Consider the following 17,986-nt stretch of genomic DNA (forward strand, 5'->3'; position numbering starts at 1 on the left):
AACAACAGACTGGATCTGGCAAAAATCACCCTCGAGGAAAAAAAAAATCCATTCCTCAAATCAAGCTGTAGATCCAGCCTTAACAGCAGCGGTAGGGTCAAAATTCCTCACGGTGCGGTTCTTGATCGCCTGCACCCGCCTGTACTTGACAAAGAGCGACACCGCATCCCGCAGCACAACAAAGAGGCAAGTGCCGACTAGACTTCGGCCCCAGGTATGCTGCAGAAGCCCCTTGGGTGCACCCCACCGCTTGCTTACCCAGCGTGCAGGTAGCGTCAGACGGAGGACCTCGCCCATGGCGAAGGATATCTGCGGCATGAGGAGGGCAGACACGGTGCCGTTGATTATCCTGGACCACGTGCTGATCCCGGCTCCTTCTACCCGGCGTTGGCGCGGCTGCTCGGCTGGCTGGTCGGGTTGGGCTTGCGGTTGTGGTGCCGGCTGGATCGCAGGTGGGGGGTCGGCCGCCTCTTCGGCAGCGGCTTGATTTGCGCCTGGTGTTTCTGGTTGCAGGTCGGCATTTTCCACCTGGACCTCAGGCTCTTGTCCAGGCTCAACCTCAGCAGGAAGTGGTATTGTTCCAACGTCGGGGACCGGCTCCAGTTCATCTGGAGCGGGAGCCTGTGCTATTGCCATTTGATCTTGCGGAGCTTCCTGCGCCTCGTCATCCGGGACTTGCAAATTAATTTCGAGTTCAAACTCGACCCGTTGGTCATCGCCATCACGACCCTCCCCATCCTGCTCGCCCTCCTCATCATCTAAACCAAAAACCAGCGCTATCGCAAGTGCCATGATTCTTCCCAGCCCCGCCTCCCAGACATTGACACCACGGTCTCGGTTATTACGCCGACGTTGCCCGGGTTGTTGTGGCCCTTGTTGATCCTGACCATTGTGCTGCTGCTCCAGTTGAGCCTCCTCCTGAGGCGCGTCTGGGTCCCTGCCACGAATCGCGGCGTTGAGCCTCTTTTCGAAGCGACCAAAGAGTGTGTAGTACACGTGAGAGTAGCAAAGGCTAACTGCCGGCATCGCGGTCAAGGCCCACTCGGGAGACGGCGGCCAATGCGGGACGTTGTCCTTGGCGGTCATTAATACACTCGACTGCAATTTTTAGTCAGTAAAAAAAGTCGTCACTGAGAAGAACGTCAGATACAAGAATAGCACCTACCGCCAAAGAAACCGGGAGCAACAAATTGCCAATTCCCGAGAAAGCCTTTGATATGATCAAAGCAGGCCCTATTGAAGCAAGCGCCCAGAGCTTGAACATATGGATCGTGGCAAACTTAAGCCCGGCAGATGTAGCAAACCACCTCGGATCCAGCGGCCTCTGGATGCCATCCAACCGCCACTTGCGCACCGCGGAGAAGCTGCCTGCAAACGTGGCGACTGAAAAGTCGCCAAACTTGACCATGGCGCCAAACGTCGAGCCGCCGACGAAGCACATGAGCAGGACGGGCGAAACGGCGCTGTAGGTCTGCAGCATGCGGTCCCTCAGCCAGAGGGCCGGGTCGAACGGCTCAAACACCTGTATGTTGCCCTTGCAGGCCGGGCACTGAAGGGTGCTGGCGCGGCGGCCTCGGTTTCGGCTCCCACCGCCCGCGGCTTCCATCTCTGCCACCCAGCGGAGCATGCAGCTCTGGTGTGCCTCGAGGGTGCAAGGGCAAGGGTTCACCCAGTCTTCATTTTCGGGAGTCTCGGTCGAGTCGAGAAGGCAAATGAAGCATTGTCGCAACGGGGAGGATTGGTCGGTTGTCGTCATGGTGCCGTTGGATTGTTGGGTTGAATCAGAGGAGATGGACGGGACGATTGGGACAGATTATGCCTCCCAGCGGGGAGGCGTTGGTGGTTGCTAGATGGTGTGGGTGGCAGGTGAAAAGTAACGGCACGCCGTTGACACGGACGGAGGAAGAGAGCAGACGTCACTTGTCCATTTTGCTGGCGAGAAAGCTGCAGATTAACAGCGAGACCCACAGGGCGGATCTAGAGCTCCAAGTGGGGCATGCGGTAAGGCAAGTTCCGGCCAATGCTATCGACTGGGTACCAAGGTACGTTGTATTTGGGAACAAGTTCCCTATACTTTGAACCTGTTTATTTGCGATCACTGTTGTTCGTTCTCGGAAATATTGTTTGATTAAGTAGATTGGTAGAAACCTTAACGTTAGGATGGGTATAATTTGGGAGACACATGGGAGAAACTAAGCTATCAGGCCTGGTAATCACAAACGGATGTCGCGGCGACACACAGAGCAACCTACAGACTACGAACTCCCTTGGGTTTATCTGTTTGCATTCCTCAAATACACGAGTGAAGGCGATTAAAGAGGAGTTTTAAGCAGCACCAAATGCTTTTTGTTTCCCCATCTTTTCACATATGAATGAAGCCATTCCAGAATTACTGGCTATTCGGCACCCCAAGACACTAACGCCCATGATCCTTGTCACTTAAAGTGTCTGTTTACTCTCCCCACCAGCCGAATCCCCCATTGTGCAGGGGTTGTAATCAGCGATTCTGGACCCCTCCATCGGCTTCTGTGGAGGGCAACTCAGCTTCCTCCTACGCGCCCCTCCGCGTCAGCTTATTACCACCCACCTTAACCCATCCTGCCCTGAAATAGTTCTTGACCACCAAAACAAACGGCCACTGTTTCTCACGGCAGAAAATCAAAAATGGTATGTGTTGATCGTCTTTATGAAACCAATCGCACCTCTCGACGCCGGTTCACCGCATCAGTTATGCTAACATGCGCCCGCCCATCGCCAGTCAACCACATCACAACAGCGCCTGGCGCTGGCCATCTGCGACTTTCTAAACACCTCGGCCAAGGATGGGACCCTCGCCGCAGACGATAGCGAGTCAATCGAAGTCGCCGTGAACTGCATCGCCGAGTGCTTCAAGGTCGACCCCACAGACAAGGCCGCCGTGACCGCTGCCGTCGGCGACCAGAACCTGTTGAAGATCTACGGCGTGTACGAGAAGCTCAAGGGCGCCGGATCGAGCAGCAGTGCTGGCAACAGCAGCACCCCCGCTCCTGCCGCTTCGGCCGCACCCACGGAGGAGCAGAAGAAGCAGGCCGACGCCCTCAAGTCCAAGGGCAACGCCGCTATGGCGCAAAAGGACTACCCTCAGGCCATCGACCTGTACACGCAGGCCTTGGCCCTGCACCCCGGCAACGCCATCTACCTGTCTAACCGTGCCGCCGCCCACTCTGCTGCCAAGGACCACGAGTCTGCCCGCGCTGATGCCGAAGCCGCTGTCGCCGTCGACCCCAACTACACCAAGGCGTGGAGCCGCCTCGGCCTTGCAAGGTTCGCGCTCGGCGACGCAAAGGGTTCCATGGAGGCCTACCAGAAGGGCATTGAGTACGAGGGCAACGGTGGCAGCGATGCCATGAAGAAGGGTTACGAGACGGCAAAGAGGCGCGTCGAGGAGATGGACCTGGACACCACGCGCGGTCCTGGAGGTCCGGGAGCCGGTGGCATGCCCGATCTGAGCAGCTTGGCCAGCATGTTGGGTGGCGGTGCTGGTCGTGGTGAGGGTGGCGGCATGCCCGACTTTGGCAGCATCATGCAGAACCCCATGTTTGCGTCCATGGCGCAGAACCTCATGAGCAACCCGGACCTGATGAACAACCTGATGAGCAACCCCAGGCTTAGGGAGATGGCCAACTCATTCGGAGGAGGTGGTGGTATGCCGGATATGTCGCAGCTCATGTCTGACCCTTCGATTGCTGAGATGGCAAGGTCGATGATGGGTGGCGGCGGTCCTGGTGCTGGTCCTAATGCCGGTCCTGGTGCCGGTCGGGGTGGTGGCCAGTAGAGGATACAGTTGGTCTAGGCGTTAAAGTGGCAAGTACGAGATATCATGAACTTAGTAATGGCAGTGTATTTTGCTATATGGCGACGTCAAGGTTATAATACTCAGACTATTCCTCTAGAGAACCATGTGCATTGTGCTTGTGAGTTTACGTGTCGCTAATATCTGAATACTCGTGATTGGTGGACATGTATCTTTTCTTCAAGATAGTCCGTAGACCATTATGCATGTCAGATTGACTATCATCTCAATCATATGCACTGTACTCGGAGCAATTTCTTTTTTCGTCTTTGACAATCTGAAGAGAGGCCTAGAAGCAACAAAGCCTGTTCGCTCGAGTTATCCGTACCTACCTACTTTGTCCAAAGTCCGGGGTTGCCCACCACCACGTGCCCACTGACGCGCGTGTCTTACAACATCAGGTACGACGTCATCATATTCAAGGCAGGCTTATAAAGCCAAAGCATACCTGCCTACCACACAACCAACAGGACTGGACTATTTCTAATTAGACACAACCTTCATCAATACCACATCATAGCCACAACTTGTACCGAACATAATTGGACTAAAACAAATCGATCACAATGCCTCTCGTCGTACCAGGAGTTCAAACCTCGTCGGCCGATAAGACCGAGGAGTTCACCATGAAGCTTGCGGGCAAGAAAATTGACGAAATTGACAAGGACAAGGTGTGTACTCTTTGACTTTGCGTCAAAAGATACAGGCAATAAAAAAATTAGTAGACGGCGACGCTGACAACAATCGCTTTTCTTCTTTCTTTACAGGATCTCCCCAAGGAACACCGCATCATTCGTCCCGGCCAAATGGTCACCAAGGACTTCAACTCGGAGCGCCTCAACGTTCATGTTGACGACAACGGTGTCATCTCGCATGTCGCACACGGTTGAACTTGGATTTAGCAAGACTGATGAGGATGGTCGGAGGGGTCGAGGCGGGGTAGCATAAGTTAATGGAGGAGGTGTTATCACTCATCCTCGTCTATACCGATACCATGTAAATGCAGAAATGGGATTCTTGGCTCTACTGCATTGCTATGGACTCATAATAACCACTCATACTACGTTTTTCTGTGCCTGTATGCCCGTGATGATGCATGGATGGGAAAGGTTGAGATGTTGCTATGTTATGCTATGCGTACACTGCCATTGCTCTCGTAGTTTTTCTTTCTGCAATTCAAATTACTAGGCTCAAAGAATTGATTCTTAAATCCTTTTGAGAAAAGATTATTCTCAGGCCTTTCCTACACGACCATACCAACTCATATACAAGCCTAGAACTAGGTCTTCTCAGTCCAGGCCATGATAGCCCCACTATGCAAACCAGTGACGACATGCCGACAGGGGATACGATAAGCCACGATAACAAACCGCCGCTCCAAAAAGTCACAACCCCGCGTCGTAGAGGGGCTTCCAATGCACCTGGCGCGTGTTGAATCGATCCCATACCAATCTGAGCAAGAACTAAGTAAGCCTTTGACAATCTGTCGATCCACGCGACATTTTGCTCAATTTCCCCAAGTCACTTCTAATTCATTCATAGCATTGTCCATTCCCACCTTGTCGTATTCATTGCACTATTTCCAACGCTAAAAGGCCTTTGGGGCCTCTAATAACTTCAAGATGTTTAAAAACTCGTGAGTATTCCCAGCTCCTCTCGCGTGGGACCACCCCCATAAACACCCCATAACCGGACTACTGAAAGCCCTTAAATTCGTCCCCCAGACTAACCAGCGACTAACCCAACACCTTGACAGTCTAACCGCTTCTCCGAAGCAAAAAGTAAAATCCTCGGCCCAGCGCGCCGTCCGTCAGCAGCTGCTGGACAGGTACCCTCTCCTGACGCCCTATGTCGACGAGATCCTGCCCAAGAAGTCATCCCTCGAGCAGATGAAGCTCCCTCATCCGGACCGCGTCATGCTCTACGTCATCGACGGCCAACCCGTCTGCTTCCAGTACGATCTGCCCTCGGGCGGCACCGCCATCCTGCCGCACCTCAAGCTCGTCCACCGCTTCCCCCAGGCCTTCCCGACCGTCCGCATAGACAGGGGAGCCATTCGATTCGTCCTCAGTGGTGCCACTCTCATGGCGCCTGGTTTGACCAGCAAGGGAGGCAGGTTGCCGCTGGTTGAAGGCGAGCCTGGGGATAAGGTGGATGATGATGGACACTGGGGCAGGGAGTTGGAGAAGGGCGAGGGTGTGGTCGTTACTGCCGAGGGTAAGGAGGAGGCTTGCGCGGTGGGGTTGCTGGTTGCTGGGACCAAGGAAGTCAAGGAGAAGGGTAAAGGGCCCGTTGTGGAGGATGCGCATTACCTTGGTGACGGGCTGTGGACGTTACAAGTTGATTAAAGGATGGAAACTGCCTTTTTCGGAGTGAGTGGGCCATGTCAGTGGTGAGCTACGGCGGACCACATGTTAAGGGGAGCTGAATAGCTATAGCTATAAGCTCAGGCAACAGCCCCGGACATTATTCTGTGTATGTGGTGGCAGGATACTGTTTTCACCCTCAGTGCGCCATGGATCCGAAGCCTCACTTGCGCCAAGGTTTTGAGGGGCAAGGGATTACTGTAAGCCATGTTCTAATGGGCTTAAACAGCCCAGACATTAGCGTGCCTAAACGATATTTGACGCCAGAAAAGGCGTTGAAAGAAAATGAGAAACGATTCAAACGACCCTATAGACATTGTCCAAAATAACGCCTTGCTGAGTGAATATTTCTATATGCAACTTTTGTTTTTTTTTTCTTTTAGCACATTTTAACCTGAATGCAATAACGGGACCCAGCCGCTACTAGGTCGACCTGTCGTCCTTCTTTGGCCCGCTGCCCGTCTCACCTTGCCCTCCAGCACCGCCAACCTGCGAGTTCAGCCTCGCCGCCTCGGCCTGCAGCTCCATCTTTTCGTCAAACGTCAAGTCGCTCTTCATGCGCCCGATGCGAGTGAACAAAGTCGCAATCACCAACGCCGTAGCCGAGCAACCGACACCCAACCAAAACGCAACCCTGAACCCCTCGGCCTCGTCCTTTTCCGAGTCGCCCACCTTGGTCGTCTGCACGATGAGGTCCGCCAGGCCGAGGTAGAAGCCTATCCCCAAGAAGACGAGGGTGTTGATGAGCGCGCCTGCTAATCCCTGGCGGTGGTTGGGCAGCGCGGTCGTCATGAAGACGCTCGAGATGTTGTACGAGATGTCGATGCCCACCGTGCCGCCGATCATGGCCGTGAAGACCCACGCCCAGTAGTTGAGAGCGGCGGGGTCGGAGGGGATCAGGGCGAAGAGTAGGACCGAGGCGAGGCTGCCGGATGCGGAAAAGACGAGCAGGAGGTGAGATGGGATCCGGTGCAGTACTATACCTCCCATCACCGCGAGGATGGTCCCGCCGACTGCCATGGGGCTGAACCATGCTGCTGCGAGGAGGGGTGGGTGACCAATTACCTCTTGGATGCTGAGTTGGGAGAATACCGGGTTAGTGGACATGGCTATGGGAAAGGTAGTCGGGAGGCGTGGCTTACTAAAAGCTGGCGTAGAATTGGAAGATTCCGAAAGAGCCGTAGATGTTGAACAGGCCCAGAACCATGGGAGTCATGTATTTGGGAGCGAAGAGATCAAAGGGTCTGTCAAAAAAACAAGTCAGCATGATTTGAAAAGATAGGCTCTCCCCCTGAAGGTGCACATGGCCAAAAAATATGTCGGGGCTTTGTGTAGATCGTCGCAACAGGTCGTTCATCACTTACACAAGAGGCTGCTCTGCAACCCAACCCTCCACGTACACCGCACAACCCAGGATCAAAACGCCCAGGATGAGCGTCACATACACATACGGCGTAGCGAACCCCTGAGGAGCATGAGCACCCTGCGTAATAGCAAAGACGAAAAGAAGCAGGCCGGGAAGGATGGTAGCCACGCCAAGCCAATCCATCTTCAACTCTGCCTTGCCCTCCTTGGCCCGCGGCTGATCCTTGGGCTGGCTTGGGATCGCAAAGAAGGAGGCAACCGAGATCAAAAAGAGGATAATAGCACCGACCCAGAAATACCACCGCCAGTCCAGGAACTCGGCCAGTGCACCGCCGGCCAACGTTCCGATGAAGAAGCCGATCGGGGCAAAGGAGCCGTAGATGCTAAAGACCATGTTCTTGCGCGGGCCAGGACGGTACGTTGAGCCGAGCAGCATGACACCCGAGGGGAGGAAGGCGGCTGGGCCGATCCCTTGCATGGCGCGGGCGACGATGAGTGTGATGTGGTTGGGGCAGAAGCCGGCGATGAGGATCCAGAGGGTGTACCAGAGCATGCCGAACAAGAAGACGGTGCGTCCGCCGTACATGTCGGCGATGCGGCCAAAGGCGAAGAGCAGGGCGCCGGTGACGAGGGTGAAGACGCTGGCCGGCCAGGTCTGGGTCCCCGGGGGCATGTTCAAGCTCTGGGAGACATTGGGGAGCACGATGATGAAGCCGCTGATGAAGAACTCGGCCATCAGCATGGAGCCCAGGATGGAGCCGCAAAAACACCACTCGTGCCACGACGAGGAGAAGGCGGCGGGACGTTGGCGGCCGAGACGCTCGATCTCCTCCTCGGTGATGCCGGTCGGAGCCGGGGCTGGTATGTTGTCATCGGTGGTGACAGGACTGGTGGGGATATCTGTGGAAGATGCTGCCCCGGGCTGGGGATTAGAGTTTGACATGGTGGGAAAAAAAGGGAGTAATGATGTGAGCGGCAGAGGAATTAGTTCTAGTCTATATCTAGTTTTAGAGAAGGCTTTTGGGACTGCGAGTTAGATGTGATAAATCATGAAAAAGACATGTTTCTTGAGGGAAAAGATGATATGTAGCTTATTAAATAGTATAGGTTTTGTAGATTTGGAAGAGTCATAATTTGTATTTAAAAAGGTGCTTTTGGCTTTTGCAGCGCTTGAATCTATTCAGAAGCGTATTTGTAAAACCTGACCGCAAGGATTCCCTTTGGCACAAACACATTCTCTCCACATGAGTCTTGGCAGCTATATGTAGTAAGTTAGGCGTGGAGCGAAAGGAGCTCGATGCAACCCTCGCCCCAAATCTCCGGCTCGGTTCATTCATATGATGGGTTGCCCGCTGGAGGCGTGGAGATCCCTGGAATATGCTTGCAAACCATGAGGAACCAGCACGTGGGGAATTCCATTTTACAAAGCATTATTAGTTTGACCGAATAAAGTCAGTCGGCTCAAAGTACCTACGGTAAAAGAAAAGCAATGGGGGGAAAATAAGATTGTGTGGCTGTACCGTATGTAAACTTACCAAACTGTCCGAGCTCTCTGTCCACCGGCTCGCAAGACAAAAAAGAAAAGTCCATGACATATGACATGGATGATGGAAGGACATGTCGTTGCGCATTCAGATGTCATGAGAACCTGGAAGGAAAGGTTGGACCCACCAAACATGAGTCTTGGCTGCCGCATTCGGACTAGCGGGGGATCTGAGTAATGAGATTTCCGTCGCCCACCCACTACCAAATGAATACCTGACGTCGCCACGGTCAAAGTATGCAAGTATGGTTTGCTCTCAACGAGTGCTCAAGTTAGCCTGCAGCGTTTCGACATCCATCATGCACCGCGAGCATACCTCGACTGATTGGTTTGATTTGATCCGTTGGTTTTTCAATTACCTAAAACCCATGGATTGCATTGGCATACCGCTACTCAAATTGGCAGCCAAGAGGCACCGGGAAGAATTCATCTCGTCCTCATAATTTCAAGCTTTCCTCCACACAACCCCTCTCGCACCATCACATAGTCTACCTGATTATCCGGGTCATCATTATCGCCGTCGCTGTTGCCGTCCATCATAAAAAGGTTGGTCAGCTTGATGAATCGTCAGCCTCAGCAAGCCCCGCAGAAATGCCATAACTGCCGCCGGCGACGCCTCCGGTGTGACAGAGCGATCCCGGCGTGCCGCAAATGTGCAGACCTGGGCCAAGAATGTCTTGGCTACGGCAGCCTGTTCCGCTGGGTCGGAGCCGTGGCCTCGCGTGGTAAGAGGGCCGGTCACAAAACTTGGGAAGACATTCCCGCAGTGGTCAACCAGTCGTTGTCTCCTTCACCTCAAGATTTCTCATCATCGGTCTGGTTGTCGCAGCACGGAGCGCCGCAGTGCGGACCGCTACAGCATGGAGCAAACCTACCCGCCCTGGAATCCGACTGTTGGCCGGCACATTTGTATGCTTGGCCTGCTCAACCGCATGACACATACTCACCCTCAATACCATGGGAACCACCAGCTTTGACACCGCTTATGGCCTCGACCATCCCTACTATTCTCGGTAGTCTAGACAACTCCATGACATCGACCTCATCGACAAATCTAGCTGTAACCCCCAGCAGTGATGACCATTTTGATTTCACATTCTTCAACAGCCTCACGTTGCATCGCCTTCTCGACCCAACCGTGCAGGACTATAGTTCTTCGACAAGGTACTATTTAAACTACTGTGAGTGCAACCTTCAGCATACACACTAGGTCACACTTGATCCAAACAACAGACAGCATAGCTGACTAAGCAACTGATCAAGTCTCTGAACGGGTTGCTCGAGACCTTGTAGTATATGATATTCCTACACAGAACCCTTTCCGCAATGCAGTACAGATATGCCGCCCACATGGATCCCTCCTGCATGTCATTGTCGCCTTGGCTGCAGTTCACCGCGCTTCCTTCTTTCGCTTCCGTGGGCTTCCTACCCAACAGTGCTTGTATGATGCGCTCTTAGCCAAACAGGCGGCCCTTACACAGGTCAAGAAGGGTGTCGCCAACCTGGAATACAACAAGGACTCCAGTGACGTTCTTACGGCTGTAGTCTTTCTTATCAACTTTGGCCTCATCGACTCTGGCCGCGACTCGTGGAAGGTGCACATCGTGGCCGCCGGTAGGCTCATGAAAATGCTGGAGCAAAGATCGATGGTAGATGAGGACTCATCTATACTGGCACTTAGGGACTATGTTATGTCGGACTGCTTGACATACTTCATACTTGGTTCGACGGTCAACTCCTGGGATGGAACGGGTGCCGAAGAGGTCTACGGCTCCCTCGACATCCAATCGATACTGGAGCGCGCAGAGACCAACGCTTACCACTCAATCCCCAGCAAGATCATGGCTATTATCCTGCGTTCAACACAACTGGCTGCCCAAATACAGCAGAATGGGGGAACCGCCTCAGAGCAGCAACTTGACGAAGCAAAAAGCCTGATGGGGCTTCTCCATACTTTCGATACCCGCGGCTGGGCCAACCGTATATCTACAGCCAGTGGTGGCGCTCCCGACAACCCCGAATCTCGCGAACACATGGCGTCTGCGCACCGAGCGGCGGCATGTGCCTACCTGTCAATGGCAATCCCTGGTTCTTTTAGTGGAGAGGAAGATTTTGCGGCCGACATCTACTCGCATCTGCAGCTCGTGAGTGAGGCCGACATGCTCTTCAAAGGTAGTGTATGGCCGACCTTTATCCTGGGCGCGCAGACGGCGGACCAGGAGATCAGGGCTTGGGTTGAACGCCGACTACAGTCCTTCTGGTTGTCGACGTGCCCCTGGGGATACGTTAAAACCGCACTCGAGATACTCCAGGCGCTGTGGCTATTCCAAGAAGGTCTGTACTCAGTAACCTCAACGGACTGGCCCTCGCCCCCCGAAAAGGGCAGATCCAGTAGGTGGAATTGGCTCTCTCAGTTGAAAATGCTGGACATGGAATATTTGGTTGTCTAAGCACCAGAAAGGGACCTACGACAAACACCCAGGATTGGATCTTGGATCTTTTACGTAAATCTACGTAAATCGCGGGGTAACTTTCTCCTATACAGCAAAGATCTCAGAAAGCCAAGATTCTTTGTGCAATCCCATGGGGAGACTGAACAAAGTGCGTATATGTGTGGGTTCTGAGCAGTCGGTCCTGTGAGAGCACGCGAGCAAATCGTCTCACCTTACACGCGACAGGATTTCTGGGCAGCACTGCGACGCGTTGGCACCTGGTAAGCGAAGACCAACACAAGAGCTTGGCCTTGGCGGAGGCTATCGTAAGCCCAATGGTGGTGTGGGAAACATCTCGCTCCACGGCCAAGCGAGTCAGCAAATCATGTTATCTTAATCGCAAGGTGGAAACAATATATCAGCTCCCAAGCCTGACTTATCCTGACGATTTGAGGATGATACTTAGCAGCCAAGGCAGCCTTGTAGCTTTCGCTCAATACAAGACCGCCCAGCCTACGCCATGGCTTCGCCAAGCAAGACTGCGGAGTTTGACTGGTCCACAACGGAAAATCGGCTCCTCCATAATCCCGAGTACATTCGATGCCACCTTGGCATTGTCTTGGACTGCAAACAGCCCAATACGGATGGGGTTCTGAGGAAAGAAGCCCAGCTTTTGCCTCTATCTCTTTGCATGCTCAATGTGGCAGGTGGGTAAGACAATCTTCTTAGGGGCTCAGGTGGGCCGGTTGTTGGTGGAACGGGGTTGCGAGTTTGATGGGCGGAAAAGTTAATAAGTGTAGTACATTTTCCTCGTTTGTCTTGTGGTTCCAGTATCCATTCCCGTCATCCCAACTTGCCCTTGTGACCATCTTTTATCACATTCAAGATGGCGACACACGTGCAGCAAGACAAGACGACCCAGACGAGCTTCGGGCGCAAGCTCTGGCTGTTGGTGGCACCGGATGCCAAGAAGGACGAGGATGGTCGCGATAACTTCAACTCGCGGTCCCAGTTTGTGCTTTGCGCCATGGGCGGCGCCGTCGGTCTCGGAAACCTCCTCCGCTTCCCCTCCGTCGTGTACAACAACTACGGCCTGCAGTTTTTCATCCCTTACTTTTTTGCCCTCTTCTTCATCGGTATTCCCATCCTCTGCCTTGAGATCTGTCTGGGGCAGGCCTACCGTGGAGGCTGCGTAACGGCTTGGAATAACAACAACCACCGTGCCAAGGGTGTCGGTTTTTCCATGGTATTTAACGGATATGCCGTCAGCGGTTACTACGTTGCCATTCTCGGCTACGCACTGAGTTACTTTCGTCGTTCATTCGAGAACCCTCTCCCCTGGCAGGGCAAGGATACGATAGAGTACTTTTTCGACGAGATCGTCCAACGTGTGGAGCCCATTGGAGAGCCTGGGTCGATGATGTACTACCCCAGCATGCGTGTCATTGGCGAGACTGCCGGATGGGTAAGCCTTTTTGTCTCCTATTGCCTGAAATTTTGATATCAAAATTAAGTCTCCCAAACCCCGAGCAGGTTACTAACAAGTTGGGAGATTTATAGAGTTTCCTTATCTGGTTCGCTACTTGGATCTGCACCTTCAAGGGTGTTGGTATGACAGGGCGAGTTATCTACGTCACCATGGCCCTTCCGTTGATCATGATTGCCATCCTGGCGATCCGGTCCATGTCTCTACCCAACGCATCAGACGGCTTCCGCCTGTATCTCGGCCTCTGGCGCAACGAATCACTCGCCGGTCCGACTGTCTGGCAGGACGCCTTTGGTCAAATGTTCTTTTCTATAGGTGTCGGCTTTGGTTACTTCACATCTTACGCGTCGTACAACTCCAAGTACGCCAATGCAGTCCAGGATGCCTTCATTGTCGCCATTAGCAACTCGGCCATCGAGATTGTTTCTGCCCTGGCAGTCATGGGTATTGTCGGCTTCCTCGGCCTGTCCCTCGAAGAAACTGGCCGACTTGGCACTTTCAGTTCGGGATTCTTCTACTACCCTCGGGCCCTTGTCGAGATGCCAGGCGCCAATTTCTTCTCGGCCCTCTTCTTCCTCACCCTCGCACTCCTCGGCTTGACTTGCGTCTTTGCTCTTTACGAGGTCTTGGTGACCATGATCTGCGACACGGACTGGGGCAAGCGCATCCCGCGCTGGGTCATCTCCACCGTAGTCGTCATTTGCTCATACCTCATCACCCTCCTCTACTGCACCGAGGTTGGCTTCGCACTGCTCGACGCGATTGACGGCTTCGTCAACGACTTGGCCCTCTTCTTCACCGTCTGGTGCGAATGCCTCTTCGCCACCACCCTCTACCGGTGGCGCGACGCCGTCGATCAGGTTGGCCTTGTCAGCTACTCGCTTTACAATGGCGGCTTCATCCTTGCGCACTTTATCGGCTTGCTCATTGCCCATCTGGTAAGCGCAGAGGCTGGTGCCGGCGCCGGCTTTGGAATCTTCATCGCCGGTGCTTTGGCGTCTGCCTTTGTGGGCAAGACGCCCACCGTCGTTGCGCCGACCTTCTGGGGTAACAACACCATGCTCAGCCGGTTCTGGTACAATGCCTTTTACTCTGTAAGTTTTTTTTTTTTTTTTCTTTTTTTCATTCATTCATTTGGTGGTCTAGTATTACCGCTATAGACTGTTGCTAATATACCATCTTTCCCAAAAAAATTAGGGCAACCAGCTCAGGCGCGATCTCAATCGCGTCGTCGCCACAGGCAGCAACTGGCGCCTACATTGGTTCTGGCCAATCTGCCTCAAGTACGTCACGGCCCCGGCCGTGGGGCTCGTGTTTACGTTTGCGTACCCCAAGTTCCTCAACCTCGCCCCTGGAAGTGACAGGATGTCCCAGAACCCGCCATACATCTACTCCTTTGCTCTCATGCACCTCGTCATGGTCTTCATTGTCGGCCTGTTCATCTTCCCGCGTTTCTTCAACTTCCTCATCCCCGAGACGCGCAGGGAGGACGGCAAGTGGCGCGAGGTCATGCCGCAGGTTACGGTAGGAGGCGGTCCCGAGCTGGTGGACGAGCGAGTCGAGAACGCCACGGGCGGATTGGGAGGAGTAGAAGGACAGGGCGTCGGCGGTGGCGTTGTCGGCAGCGGCAGCAGTAGGGACGGCGAGATCCAGGAGTCCAAGGGCCTGAACAGCCAGAGGGTCCAGGAGCCGAGCGACGAGTTCGTCTCGGAGCCCAAGGGCGCCTACGTCGATAGGTCCTGAGAAGAGGGTGGGGGATGAATAATGTGATACCCAACTCCTCGTCAATATGGTTCGTGCTTTCTTCCCTGAGGGGCGGGACGCGTCAGATTGGTTATGGGGAGTACATTGCTGTCTTGATTGTGGGGAGGGGGGTTTTGTCCAAGTGTAGTATCATGTTGAAGAAGACTGTTGACTGCAAGGTTCTACTATTACCTTCGTTTAATATACACCTATATACCTAGTGTGCAATATCGTATAATTGCTGCTTAATATCCTGGCCCTTGGGCCATGTACCAATGGCTTTAATCATTCCTGGGAGTTCCAACTTACGGTGTGTCTACCATTAGACTGTGCACTGGTGAGCAGTTGTCAGTTGTGTTGAATTTCTGTGCCTGGGTGCGGCCTAAATTACCTGCATTATTGTGTTGGAGAAACATCACATGCGTGAATTCCCGACGGCCCCCTCCCTCCTCTCCCGGTAGTTTAATTTCTGTACATAGATTCTCACTTTCGGCGTATGTATGAATAGCCATAGCAAAGAATTTGTGTCTTTTTCTTACCTTGTAGCCCAGCTATCACTCCTTGGAGCCTTTTCGGCGACTTCCAAACGGCTCGAATCCGATGCGATGGGGCCCCAGCAAGCGGCGTTACGTTGTCCCAATCGCTCGATTATGGAGCTCCCATAACCAGCGGGGAATTGTCCCGTTGCTGGCAGAGGTAGACTCGCGAGGAGTCTTGATTGCAGGTGCCAACCAGCCCCCCCCCCCGAGCTGGAGTAAAACGCAAGGATTGATCACCTGGAGCCTATGGCTTGGCAATCCACTCAAGTGGCATCTCCCAGGTATTCGTAATGTTTCCAATCCCAGGCCTCACCTTTGAGCCAGTGTAGAAAGCGCCCAGCGGCAATGTATACTGATTCCGGATTGGAGTGAAGCAATCCGCAAAATACATTTAGGGTGTACACCTGCCCATGAACCGTGGGTAAAGGCAAGCCTCACGCACAGTCCACAGCTTCATCAACCAGGCTAGGTACCTCTCCAATCCTAGACCGTATCCACCATGAGGAGAAGATCCATACTTTCGCTGGTCTAGGTACCAGAAGTAGCCAGTTGGGTCAATACCTTCGCGCTTGTATGCTGCCAAAAGCTCCTCATAGTCCCAAGTTCTCATGCTACCTCCAACCACCTCGCCTACACCGGGCATGAGCACGTCGACAGACTCTGTTACACGAGGGTCATCCTTCTCTCGAGCCATATAAAATGACTTGATCTCGACGGGGAAGTGTGTCAGGAAAATGGGGCGATTAATCTCGTCAGTCATTTGCCGTTCTGCAGCCTCGGCACTGGAGAAATGAAGATGAATCAATTAGCGAATCTGTTTGTCCCTTTTATCGCATAGACCTGATGCTGTGATCGGACAAGGTAAGCTAATTTTGGTGGTGAAGTCAAGATGTAGATGCGAGGGGAGCTATGGGTAGGTAGCCCGAGGATTGAATCATACATATCATCGCCAAACACATGATCGTTTCCTTCTGTATTTTTGATGCCTCTCTCACGAAGCCATTCAATGGCATCTGAATATCGCATTCTGAGAAACGGCTGTGTTGGTTTCTTGAAGTCGGGATTGAACTCTTTGATCTTGGAAGCTGCAACCGGATTCTCCAGTACAAGATCGATTACTCGACAAAGTAGATGCTCGAGATGCGTTAGGAGGTCTTCGAATGAGATGAAGTCCAGCTCAGCTTCGACATGGGTGTACTCAGAGAGCTGTCATCAAGGTAAGTAACTGATCAAGGTTTCTTTTTCATATTCAAGATTACAAAAAAATTGAAAAGAAAAGAAAAAAAAAAGAAAGAAAAGAAATCGCGGCGGAAGGACCGACCATGACTTGATTTGAACTTGACTTACATGACGACGTGTCAGTGACTTTTCGGCACGGAATGACTTTTCTATGCAATAAACATCGCCGAGAGATGGAAGAACTGTCTCGAGATACAGCTGGCTAGATTGCGTCAAGAAGGAAGTCTCTCCATAGTAGCCAAGGGAGAAAAGGGTGGCACCACCCTCAACCTGTGTCTGCACCAAAGCCGGAGGGCTGACTTTTGTGATACTTAGCTCCTTGTAGACCGTGTTGAAAGCAGATTCGAGTACATCTCGGACAAACATGACGGCACTAGGCTTGTCTTGTCTGAGCGCAAGATGCCGCACGTTGAGCAGCGTGGAAAAGTCACCGTCATCGGGGACCCGGGTGGCGAACGCTTCATCACCTCCGGGAGCCTTTGCGATGATACGAAAGTAATCGGCGTGCAATTCGCGATCCAGTGGTGCACGAAGCCCAGTTGGAACCTCGCAGAGCTCACCAAAGACTTCCATAGAAGTCTCTCGTGCGAGAGTCAAGGCATCGTAGGTCTTGGCGAGATTGCCGGCAAAGAGACACTGCATTAGATCCAATCCGCGGCGCAGTGTGACAAACATCAAGCCACCCTGCTTAGCGACACGGTAAACACGTCCCTGCACACGCACGCGTTGGACTCCATCCTGTGATTGTCCGTCAGTCTTGCGTAGCTGTCCAATGATTGCCGGATCTGTCTCCCCAACACCGATGAGTTTGGCTTGGGGCAGCTCGGGGTTCTCCTTGATCTTGATGTTTTTGGCCTGCAACAGGACTGCTTCGAGGGCCGCGGTGTCCTGAGATTCCTTTTCGGCGCGCTTTGCAGCAGCCTCTTGTTTCTTGCGCTGCGAGTCGGCGTAGTTCACGGCCTTTTTCATGGCCGCTTTGGCGGCAGGCTTGAACTCTTCATCGCCCTTCTTCTTGACTTTGTATTCGGCGTTTGCACCGTGCCGAACATAGGCTTGAAGGAGGGATTGGAAGGGCGATGCCTCGGATCCCAGGTTCTCGGTAGTTGCATCGGTACCCTTCTCCTCATCGACGAATATAACCGTCATTTCGAAGTCTAGAGCGGATCGAAACTAGTTGAGAGAAAGTCGCTACAGGGAAGTATCGCTTCTTGAGCTCCGTGTGAAATCGTGGTTCGCCAAAGTTCAAGTTGTTTGTTTGTTACTGTTAGGCCGGGGCTGTATGGAGAGTGAAGTGAGTCAAGTGCCACAATCACGGAGACCCCTGTTTCGCATGCCCACCTTGCAAAATGACCAAGGTCTAACTACTGTAGGACAAGTCTACATAGTGCACACCACTGGAAACCAATAAATTCATTTGCTGCATCGCCCTTAATAAATCACT

At 53.1% G+C, this 17,986-nt stretch overlaps 7 protein-coding genes across 7 annotated transcripts; 4 read left to right on the forward strand and 3 right to left on the reverse strand.

Annotated features, from left to right (window-relative positions):
- Positions 1–60: 60 nt before the first annotated feature.
- On the reverse strand, positions 61–1,890 carry PgNI_06618 (uncharacterized protein; the record flags this gene model as incomplete). The annotated part of the gene is made up of 2 exons (XM_031126639.1): positions 1,166–1,890; positions 61–1,098 (listed from the first exon to the last, which is right to left on the reverse strand). Exons 1-2 carry the CDS (start codon positions 1,754–1,756, stop codon positions 61–63), a joined length of 1,629 nt encoding a protein of 542 aa, XP_030981933.1. The 5' UTR covers positions 1,757–1,890.
- Positions 1,891–2,554: 664 nt separating this feature from the next.
- Positions 2,555–3,936, forward strand: PgNI_06619 (uncharacterized protein). Its single transcript, XM_031126640.1, has 2 exons — positions 2,555–2,667; positions 2,759–3,936. Exons 1-2 carry the CDS (start codon positions 2,665–2,667, stop codon positions 3,812–3,814), a joined length of 1,059 nt encoding a protein of 352 aa, XP_030981934.1. The 5' UTR covers positions 2,555–2,664; the 3' UTR covers positions 3,815–3,936.
- A 309-nt stretch (positions 3,937–4,245) lies between these two features.
- PgNI_06620 (uncharacterized protein) lies at positions 4,246–4,890 on the forward strand. The gene is made up of 2 exons (XM_031126641.1): positions 4,246–4,503; positions 4,600–4,890. Exons 1-2 carry the CDS (start codon positions 4,399–4,401, stop codon positions 4,720–4,722), a joined length of 228 nt encoding a protein of 75 aa, XP_030982713.1. The 5' UTR covers positions 4,246–4,398; the 3' UTR covers positions 4,723–4,890.
- Positions 4,891–5,279: 389 nt separating this feature from the next.
- Positions 5,280–6,506, forward strand: PgNI_06621 (uncharacterized protein). The gene is made up of 2 exons (XM_031126642.1): positions 5,280–5,468; positions 5,589–6,506. The coding sequence occupies exons 1-2, from the start codon at positions 5,455–5,457 to the stop codon at positions 6,178–6,180; spliced, it is 606 nt and encodes a 201-aa protein (XP_030982712.1). The 5' UTR covers positions 5,280–5,454; the 3' UTR covers positions 6,181–6,506.
- A 115-nt stretch (positions 6,507–6,621) lies between these two features.
- PgNI_06622 (uncharacterized protein) lies at positions 6,622–8,506 on the reverse strand (the record flags this gene model as incomplete). The annotated part of the gene is made up of 3 exons (XM_031126643.1): positions 6,622–7,273; positions 7,341–7,442; positions 7,563–8,506. 3 exons carry the CDS (start codon positions 8,504–8,506, stop codon positions 6,622–6,624), a joined length of 1,698 nt encoding a protein of 565 aa, XP_030982715.1.
- An 883-nt stretch (positions 8,507–9,389) lies between these two features.
- PgNI_06623 (uncharacterized protein) lies at positions 9,390–14,970 on the forward strand. Its single transcript, XM_031126644.1, has 4 exons — positions 9,390–10,287; positions 10,370–13,003; positions 13,099–14,118; positions 14,222–14,970. Exons 2-4 carry the CDS (start codon positions 12,425–12,427, stop codon positions 14,765–14,767), a joined length of 2,145 nt encoding a protein of 714 aa, XP_030982714.1. The 5' UTR covers positions 9,390–10,287; positions 10,370–12,424; the 3' UTR covers positions 14,768–14,970.
- Positions 14,971–15,549: 579 nt separating this feature from the next.
- Positions 15,550–17,862, reverse strand: PgNI_06624 (uncharacterized protein). Its single transcript, XM_031126645.1, has 3 exons — positions 16,654–17,862; positions 16,247–16,512; positions 15,550–16,088 (listed from the first exon to the last, which is right to left on the reverse strand). Exons 1-3 carry the CDS (start codon positions 17,689–17,691, stop codon positions 15,698–15,700), a joined length of 1,695 nt encoding a protein of 564 aa, XP_030982709.1. The 5' UTR covers positions 17,692–17,862; the 3' UTR covers positions 15,550–15,697.
- Between the last annotated feature and the right edge of the window lie 124 nt (positions 17,863–17,986).

Source organism: Pyricularia grisea, chromosome I (assembly GCF_004355905.1).
Source record: "Pyricularia grisea strain NI907 chromosome I, whole genome shotgun sequence".
Lineage (NCBI taxonomy): Eukaryota > Fungi > Ascomycota > Sordariomycetes > Magnaporthales > Pyriculariaceae > Pyricularia > Pyricularia grisea.

Excerpts from the sequence above, each read along its gene's own strand:
- PgNI_06620 (XM_031126641.1), top strand. The coding sequence starts at position 4,399 with ATGCCTCTCGTCGTACCAGGAGTTCAAACCTCGTCGGCCGATAAGACC. Across the intron at positions 4,504-4,599 it reads ACGAAATTGACAAGGACAAG|GATCTCCCCAAGGAACACCG; the intron begins GTGTGTACTCTT and ends CTTTCTTTACAG.
- PgNI_06623 (XM_031126644.1), top strand. The coding sequence starts at position 12,425 with ATGGCGACACACGTGCAGCAAGACAAGACGACCCAGACGAGCTTCGGG. Across the intron at positions 13,004-13,098 it reads TTGGCGAGACTGCCGGATGG|AGTTTCCTTATCTGGTTCGC; the intron begins GTAAGCCTTTTT and ends GGAGATTTATAG. Across the intron at positions 14,119-14,221 it reads GGTACAATGCCTTTTACTCT|GGCAACCAGCTCAGGCGCGA; the intron begins GTAAGTTTTTTT and ends CAAAAAAATTAG.
- PgNI_06624 (XM_031126645.1), bottom strand. The coding sequence starts at position 17,691 with ATGACGGTTATATTCGTCGATGAGGAGAAGGGTACCGATGCAACTACC. Across the intron at positions 16,513-16,653 it reads AGTCACTGACACGTCGTCAT|CTCTCTGAGTACACCCATGT; the intron begins GTAAGTCAAGTT and ends CCTTGATGACAG. Across the intron at positions 16,089-16,246 it reads CATGTGTTTGGCGATGATAT|TGCCGAGGCTGCAGAACGGC; the intron begins GTATGATTCAAT and ends TCATTTCTCCAG.